General features: G+C 43.6%; 1 protein-coding gene across 1 annotated transcript in view; it reads right to left on the bottom strand.

Moving 5' to 3' along the window:
• The window catches only part of LOC116081542 (dual specificity protein phosphatase CDC14B-like), a 76,659-nt gene that overhangs the window by 21,354 nt on the left and 46,006 nt on the right, over positions 1–9,299 (bottom strand). The window contains exons 6-8 of the mRNA XM_031358108.1: positions 6,731–6,807; positions 1,953–2,019; positions 1,186–1,248 (exon numbers count right to left, since the gene is read on the bottom strand). Coding sequence (XP_031213968.1) covers positions 1,186–1,248; positions 1,953–2,019; positions 6,731–6,807 — 207 coding nt within the window. The remainder of the gene's footprint in view (positions 1–1,185; positions 1,249–1,952; positions 2,020–6,730; positions 6,808–9,299) is intronic.

Raw genomic sequence — 9,299 nt, forward strand, 5'->3', positions numbered from 1 at the left:
ATGCTGTGTGAGAGGGAGGTGGGGTGGGGGAACATGCTGTGTGAGGGAGGTGGGGTGGGAGGCTGGCTTTGAATTTGCAGAGATCTAACTCTTCTGAGTGCTCTGATTAAAGATGTTTGCCGCCGTGCCTGGCTATTTCTCCTTAGCTTTAATAACTTGAAACAGACGGAACAATTGGGCTATAACAACCAAGTATACCTTAGAAGTCACCAGACACAGCAAGTCCTCACCTTACTGTGTCCATCCTGCGGACTTCAAACCTATACCCGTATCACCATAGAAAGACCACCCAACACTAGAAACAGAACGTAAACCAAGCTGTTCACCCTGAAACCACTCGTCATTCTCAGAAACCACCACTAAGAATCCGGAATGGAGAACCAAGGGTTAAAGATGTGATGTTTCTTACCCTACAATCTCATTTTAATTTTTTTCCTCATGTGCACGAGTGTCCATGCATGTATGTGTGTTGGGTGCACATGATTTTGTGTGTGGTATGAGCATGTGGAAGCCCAAGGTTAACATCAGTTGTTTTCTGTGACTGCTTTCGCCCACCTTATATATATTAAGGCAGGATAATTCAGCTGAATACAGGTATGACTGATAGATAGGCAGGACATCATGCCCACCTAATATTTTTGTGGGTTTGGGGCATTCAAACTCCACTCACCTCTGAAGCACCTCACCATATTGCTTAATATTAAAAAAAAAAAAAGTCTCCTTATTTCTTTAGGTAGGATAACAGATTGAAAAAGTATGTGGGCAAATAGTAGAATTCTGATGAGAGCCCAAACTTCTAGTAATAAGTTCTGAGTTTTACATGCAGTCTGCTCCTGCATCTTAAATGTCCCGAGCATACCTAGATAGCACATACGTGAATGAGCCTGACTCTGTGAACCATTGCACAAGCATATAGCCATCAAAATATTACCTGGCCCAGTGAGGTGGATTACCAGGTCAAGCACTCACGATGCAAGTCTGAGGACCCAAGTTTGAGCCCAGAACCCATGTAGGTGTGGAGAGAGGGAACAGACTCTGCAGAGTCGTCTTCTGACCTCACAAACTTACCGATATGCACCCCACACACGCATGCACACACGACAGGGATGAAATACAGATATGTTGGTCAATGACACCTTGGTAAATGCAGGGTGGGGAGACTGAAATCGGTAACCCAGAACTTACTTCATAGTGTTCATATTCGTCAAGGTTAAATGTGTTGAAATTAAAGAAGCCATACTGCATCGCCTAAATTCCAAAAGAAAATGTTTATGAACAAAGTTATAAGGAAAACAGTCAATTTTCTACTGAGAACCAGGATGTATCCTAGAAAGGAAGTACTGTATAGAAGGCTGAACATTTTCAAAGGCTGGGCCCCTATGCCATACCCACATTCCTGCAGCTTTCTGACAAAGCAACTGTGATGCACTTACTTTGTAACAAATTAATTGTCCAAATTCTCTTGTTGACTTCAAAGTCCAATGCAATGTCTGGAGACAAAACTGAGTCTCACAGTTACTGTGTTGCTGGTGCAAGGAATATGACCTCAGACTTTGCATATGCTAAGCCGACACTGCCACTGCATACCCTGCAGTTACTGTGTTATATACACAGAAATATAACTTGGAGCAGGGAAGTATTCAACTTTTTTCCCATTAACGCTGTGTCTAGAACCAAACTACTTACTCTCTTGTCCTTTTTTTTTGTGATGCTGGAATTAAACCCTTAGCCTCTCATGCTAAGTGCTCACCCAACTGAGTGACAACCCCAGCCTGTCTTCTGTCCATAATGCTTTTTCCAACCCATTCAAGCATAGAAACAATCAGAAATTCAGAATGAGCTGTTTGAGGCCACTTTAATGTTAACAGGGAATGGAGTACTTCTGGCCTTACACACCTGAAGGTACTCTAACAGTCCTGTGTAGAAGAATGTATTTTCTGCAAGACACTTACCTTCTTTACTGCATGAAAACAGTCGAGAAGTGTAATGTAGAAACTGCAGCTTCCGTAGGCAGCATCTCTGAAATTCCCAAAGTGTTACTCCATTAATGTTCTATAGTACACTCACCCCAAGACCAAGCTGACTAGAATTCAGAACCAATGATCTGTTCAGCATAGAAACAAGCATTCTGCCCTATAGTTAGAGTAGAATTTTGAATAATTTAACTGGGTAACTTTTTTCTAATTCTTAACAGTTAGAATTCTTGTAAAATCACAGGAGCATCCAGTAAAAATCACTCCAAATCTGAGCAAGGTGATAACTACCCAACAGACAGTTCCACTCAAATACTGTACTGGTCCTATCTGCAATCAACCGAGTGAACTCTCAAACTGCAGGAATGCGCGACTTTGAAAGTAACTGTTAACTATCAGCATTAACTTCTTAACATGGCCAACAATTCTCCAACCTGGTTAACCTAGTTAAAGGCACACCAATTCAATCATGCAAAGAATTTGATGCATGGATTTTTTTTCCCCAAGAATAACAATGGCTCAAGGCCTACTTTACTCAAGTCTTGCCTTACACATGAACACACAAGCTTGCTTCTTGAAGACACAGGCCCCCAGCACACCCCAGTCCTCCCACCAAAGCCAATAGGAATCATTCTCAATTACTCTTCCACCTTACTCATTGAGGCAAGATCTCTCAACAAACCCAGAGCCCACCAATATTACTGGCCTTGCTAGCCAGCTTGCTCTAGGGATACACTGTGCTTGCCTGCCAAGGCAGAAATGACAGTTGGGCTGTCATACCCACCCGCCATTTGTGTGGGCTATGAAGAATCTAAACTCTAGACCCCTGGCCTGTGCAGAAAGTGCCTTAACCACTGAGCCATCCGATGCATGCTCGATGATTCCAGACACATAATTTTCTCCAAAGCAAAAAAGCCTACTTGACAGTAAAAAGGGAGTGTAAGAGCAGTTTCTACAGGACAAGCCTACGTAACAGGAAAAAGGGAGTCTAAGAGCAGTTTCTACGGGACAAGCCTACGTAACAGGAAAAAGGGAGTCTCTACGGGAGGATGATAACTGACTGCACAGGGTAGGAGGGAACCTCTGGGGTGATAGCCATGTTCCAAAGTGTGGTAGTCACACACACAAACACAAGTGTAAAGCTTGGCTATACAAGTCAGATTAGTGTTTTGAGCTAGGGTGCGGCCTCGGGGGTACAGTGTGTGCCCTTGTACAATGTCCTGAGTCTACCCCCTAAGCACTGCACACAGATGGATTTGATGTTTGTTTGACTGTTAGCAAATTGTATTTATCACTTTTAAAAAGGAGAAAAGGGGCTACAACCTATGTGAAGGCAGGCATTTTTTTTTCTTGTTTGTTTTCTTTTGGGCACATAACCCCTGCAAATTCAGGTACTGCTACTTTTCTTCCAGAGTAAGGTTCAACTTTGTAAAGGACACAGCAACAACAAAGGTAAGAGTCACTTCTCTAACTGATAAACAAAGTAAGCCACTGACAACCTTGTGATGGGCATGGTAGTGCACACCCATAACTCTAGCATTTGGAAGGTAGAAACAAGAAGGTCAGGGGACAATGCAAACTCTCTCACAAGAGCATTACTACAGAAAACAATAATACAAGTGTGCTAGTTCAGACTATTTCCCTAAGATAAAAAAATAAATGATACAATTTAGTAAGAAATCCTAGGATGCTGAGTGTGGTGGTACACACATTTAATCCCAGCATTAGCAAGGCAGAGAGAAAAGTGGAGCTTTGTGAGTCTCAGGTAGTTTGGTCTACATAGTAAGGTCCAGGATAACCAGAGCTGTAGAGAGACCCCGACTCTAAAGGGAGGAACAGAAGTTAGGAAGGAAGGAAGGAAGGAAGGAAGGAAGGAAGGAAGGAAGGAAGGAAGGAAGGAAGGAAGGAAAGAAGGAAAGAAGGAAGAAAGGAAGGAAGGAAGGAAGGAAGGAAAGAAGGAAAGAAGGAAAGAAGGAAAGAAGGAAGGAAGGAAAAGAAACAGGCTGGTTAGTGTCCCTGCCAAGTCCAGCATGGCCTTGGTAGGGACAGAATAACATGGTTCCTGTCCCTGAGACAGGGCTAGCGAGCACGGGCCTCTCTGAGTGTCCATGGCTGTTGTGGGCTCAAGCCTGTTTGTATGATAATGTGCGTATTCTGGCGTTCCTCAGAGGAAAGTACACCCTGTAAATATTAATGACTCCATGACAATAAGGACAGCATAGGCGAAGATGTGGCTAATGTCTCAGCACCTTCAGGACAGTCGAAAAGAACTCTAAAAACATGAGTTCAAAAATATATAATTTCTCAACTATGCAAAAATATAAGGACACAATATGAATTGTATAAGGGGCATCATAGATCTATCTAAAGGAGCAGCGGCAGCCACACTATGATCCAGCTTGTCAGAAAGATGATAAAGAAGGAAATAAAGGCTTTTTTGTTTATGCTTATAAATGCAGGCAGATTCCTGAGTTCAGGGTCAGCCTGGGACAGAACTAATTTAGGTGCAGGCATGGTTAGAATGGTGGTTCCAGGGTTGGGTCCGGGTCCCACCCAGCTATCTTATTGTTTGTGCTAATGTTTGCAGTCTCTCCCTTAGAGTCAAGGGGCTAAAGTCCTAGAATAGTGATTCATGGGACAGATAAGAGGGAACCTGGAATAACTGAACTGATAGGTAAATAAGAGTAAAGTCCACAGGAGATGAGCTAGCAGAAAGTGATAGCAAGAGCTGAGCTATCTGGAGATCTCTGGAGAGAGATCACAGCCCTTCAAGAATATCTTCTAACAGGATTTCTGATTTTAGTCGGAAAATCTGTGGAGAATGAGCATAGCTCTTTTAGAATTTTTTCATAGTTTTCTAGCAGCTATCCAGAGAAGGCTCTCTGAAGAGCGAACACAGCTCTTTTAGAACATTTTCTGGCTTCTGATTTTGATTGGAAAACCCAAGAACTACTTTTAGAATTCTGAGTTGATCCAAGAATTTTTTATAGCGGTTTTTCTGACTTTGGTCAGAAAACTCATGAGCTATCCAGAGAGCTTTTAGGATTTTTACTAGCAGAAAAAGCTGTCTTGAGCAGAGAAGAACACACAGAAAAAGAGAGGTGTCTGGACAGCCGTCTCAGCAGAACAAAGGCCGTCATTGGACCATGATTTGGACCAGTCATTTTTGCTGCTCCCAGACATCCTTTCTCTCAGAATCCTCTCTCCAAACTGAGGCTGGTCCTTGGCAGTGGCACACACTTTTAATTCTAGCCTTCAGGAGGCAGATGCGAGGTAGATCTGAGTCTGAGGACATAGTCTACACAGAGTTCCAGGACAGCAAGGCCTACATAGTAAAATCCTGTTTCCACCGGGCGGTGGTGGCGCACGCCTTTAATCCCAGCACTTGGGAGGCAGAGGCAGGCAGATTTCTGAGTTCGAGGCCAGCCTGGTCTACAGAGTGAGTTCCAGGACAGCCAGAGCTACACAGAGAAACCCTGTCTCGAAAAAGCCAAAAATAAATAAATAAATAAATAAATAAAATAAAATAAAATAAAGATAAAATGTGAGAAAGGCAAATTAGGACTATCTGGGGAGGTTGTAAGAGAACCTGGCTTGAGGCTGTTTGTGCTACATTCTAGCAAGTAAGCCTGTTTACATTATGAGTCCTTATGTTCCTAGCTGTGAGAATGGCAACAACACTCTCCCAACAAGGTCATCACTGTGCTGTGACAGCAGATCTATGTGCCTGCTGTTCACTCTGGGATCACAGATGCCAAAATTGCTTCTAATAGACACAAATGGTTGCTGTTCCAAGTTGAAAAGATGAGTGCCTGGCTTATTTCACCTCAGCGCCTTTCTCTCTTCCTACACACCTCAAATCACAGAACACTTGGGACAGTCTGCTAGGCAACAAGGCAGGAACACTCTGGCTCAGTCATGGCCTTCAACCACCACATCACTGAAATCTGAACATTGCCCCAACAAAGGAAGCTCTGTTTCAAGTAGAGAGGGCTCCACAGAACTATCTGAGGAGAGCATCTTCAGTTACGAAGACACTCCAGAGCTCATGTACAGGACACCAGATTAATCAGCTCACAGCTTTTAAAACATTTTTTCCTTTAAGTCTTTTATGACAGTCATACTTGTTAGGAGGTAAGGCTGCTATCCACTCACAGGGCAGGAGCATTGAGGCCTGACCCTCCACACAAAGCTGCTTGACAGGCTCTGTTGCAGGTGTGCCTACACCCCCAGCCACACCCACCACCTCTTCTGGCTGTGCTCCTGGGGAAAGGGGTCAGGTGTTGTTCCATAAAGTTCCTCCTGCTGAGTAGGGAAACTCTCTGGTCAGTTTCTCAGGAACCTGGGGCAACAATGGGCACAGTACCATGAAGATTCTCCCCTAGCTACATCACAGCTCGGTTCTCAGGAAAGCCCTACTCCATACCCCTACCAACTCCAAGGCAAAGTTAGAAGTGGCACTCCTGAGTGTATGCGTGTACAAGTGTGTGTGTGTGTGTGTGTGTGTGTGTGTGTGTGTGTGTGTGTACGCACATATGTGCTGTATATAGAGTCAGCAGTGTCTACCAAACAGAGACCTGAAGTGACAACATTCTAACACTGTCACTGGTAAGACTCCTGGATCTATGGTGTCACATCATTAACATGCCTTCCTGCCAGGGCTTTATTTTCGGTTTTGTTACCACCAAGAATTACCACCAAAAGGTTTCTGGTAAGAGTCTGATCAAATACATCTAACTCATAACCTGCACATTTACCTGAAAGGAATATAGGCTGTATCTCCGAAGATTAATGTTCTATACGTGTCTTCTGGTGTTCTTCCCAAATATATAACCTACATTTGGAAAGAAAAGAAAAGGGCATTTTACTTCTCAAATGAAGTAAAGTTCTGTCACCAAGAAGTCATTTCTGCACAAGCTGCAGCCAATCTGCAGAGCCATGTACTTACTGGTAACTGCTTGTCTCAACCTGCCAGAGACCCCTCCCTGCCACACCAACACTTCAAACAACCTGTGCTAAGAAATGCAGCATTTTAAAAAGCACATTTTCCACATCCAGATGTTTGAGTGACAGGCTTTAAATTCTCCTTCCTTGGGGCTGGCAAGATGGCTCAGTGGGTAAGAGCACTGACTGCTCTTCTGAAGAAGGTCCTGAGTTCAGATCCCAGCAACCACATGGTGGCTCACAACCATCTGTAATGAGATCTGATGCCCTCTTCTGGTGCGTCTGAGACAGCTACAGTGAATTACACAGTAGGGAGCGGGGCCAGAGTAAGCAGAGACCTGAGTTCAATTCTCAGCAGCCACATGATAGCTCACGGCCATCTGTACAGCTACAGTGTACTCATACACGTAAATTAATAAATATATCTTTAAAAAGTAAAAAAAATAACTTCTCCTTCCTGAGCACCCTCAGAAGTGGACAAGTGGAGGTGGAGCTGCCGACTGGAGTGAAGTGGAACCGCAAAAGCAGGGTTGATGAATTTATTATTACTATTATTTTAGTATTTGTGAATATGATCAAGAGAACACATGTGGAAGTCACAGGATGACTTTGTCAAGTTGGTTCTCTCCTTTGGAACAGTGTTGGTTCCAAAGACCAAACTTTTTTTTTAATAGCTTTTTTTTATTTTTTAAGGATTAATTAATTAATTAATTAATTCAATGTATGTGAGTACACTGTCTTCAGACACATCAGAAGAGGGCATTGGATCCCCATTAAAGATGGTTGTGAGCAGCCATGTAGTTGCTGGGAATTGAACTCATGACCTTTGGAAAAGCAGTCAGTGTTCTTTGGTTTTTGTTGTTGTTGTTTTGTTTTTTGTTTTTTGGGGTTTTTTTTTTGTTTTTCAAGACAGGGTTTCTCTGTATAGCTCTGGCTGTCCTGGAACTCACTCTGTAGACCAGGCTGGCCTCGAACTATTGTTGCTTTTTAAGATTTACTTATTTTATGTATGTGAGTACACTGTAGCTGTCTTCAGACACACCAGAAGAGGGCATCAGATCCCATTACAGATGGTTATGAGCCACCATGTGGTTGCTGGGAATTGAACTCAGGACCTCTGGAAGAACAGTCAGTTCTCCTGAACAGTCAGTTCTGCTAATCGCTGAGCCATCTCTCCAGCCCCCAAGGGCCAAACTCTTAAGTCCCCAGGCCTATGCAGCAAGTGGCTTTACCTGCTGAGCAATCTCACTGGTCCCAAGCTATTTTTTAAAGTTATTTATTTTTACCCTGGGAGTGTTTTGCCTCCTTGTGTATCGGTGTACCGTGTGCATGCAGAGGTACACTGAGGCCAGAAGAAGGTGTCAGAGTTAGAGACAGTTGTGAACTGCCATTCAGGTGCTGGGAATTGAACCCAGATATGCAAAGGCAGCCAGTCAGTGTCTTAACTACTGAGCCATCTTTACAGCGGAAAGCCAGAGGGAGAGGGAGAGGGAGAGGGAGAGGGAGAGGGAGAGAGAAGATAGAAGTATACCAGTGAACCACTACCTTTTCCAAAACCAAGACCTTCATTCACGCTCTCCTCTGGGAAAGTTTGCCATTGGACTAAATACATCCGTTTCCTACTCTCACCTGCTTCTTCTTTCTTCAGAACTATAGTATGTTTCTGTTTTCCTCTGGTAAAATACTTCAAAAATGTATTTCCTTTTCTTCTTTTTGTTGACAGAGTTTTCATGAGCTGTGTACATAGCTCTGGCTGACCTGGAACTCACCATGTAGACCAGGCTGGCTCTGAACTTGCAGAGATCCACCTACCCAGGAATACCCTATCACACCTGGCCGAACTCCCCTTCTTTGCCAGCTGTGGTTCAGGCTAGGAACGGCGACTGTGCCCTGCAGTGCTGTCCTCAGTTAGTTCTGAGGTCTCTTCACTTGAGAAGCCATTCACCTGCATCTCTCCAGCTGTTGCCACTACTGGCTGCGGGGTATTCCCAACCCCCACACAGGATCGGGGACACGCATGCATTCGGTCAAACACATAAAAAGATCAAAACTAAATTAAATTCCAAAGCTGATGAAAAGGTATTTTAAATTACAACAGAAAAATTCAAATCTAGGTTAAAACTGTAGCTCAGAAGCACAGCACAGGTTCAGCAATGCACAAGGCACTGACTTTGGACTCCAGAACCAAGACATGGCATAAAAGGGGGGAAAGGTTACCGTGTTAACTAACCACAAGCTTCTTTTTTGTTTGTTTTGTTTTGTGGTTTTTGTTGTTGTTGTTTCTTAAAGTTTGGTTTTTCCAGACAGGGTTATCACTCTGTATAGCCCTGGCTGTCCTGGAACTTACTCTGAAGACCAGGCTGACCTTGAACTTAGTGATCG

The sequence above is a fragment of the Mastomys coucha genome, unplaced genomic scaffold (assembly GCF_008632895.1).
Source record: "Mastomys coucha isolate ucsf_1 unplaced genomic scaffold, UCSF_Mcou_1 pScaffold7, whole genome shotgun sequence".
Lineage (NCBI taxonomy): Eukaryota > Metazoa > Chordata > Mammalia > Rodentia > Muridae > Mastomys > Mastomys coucha.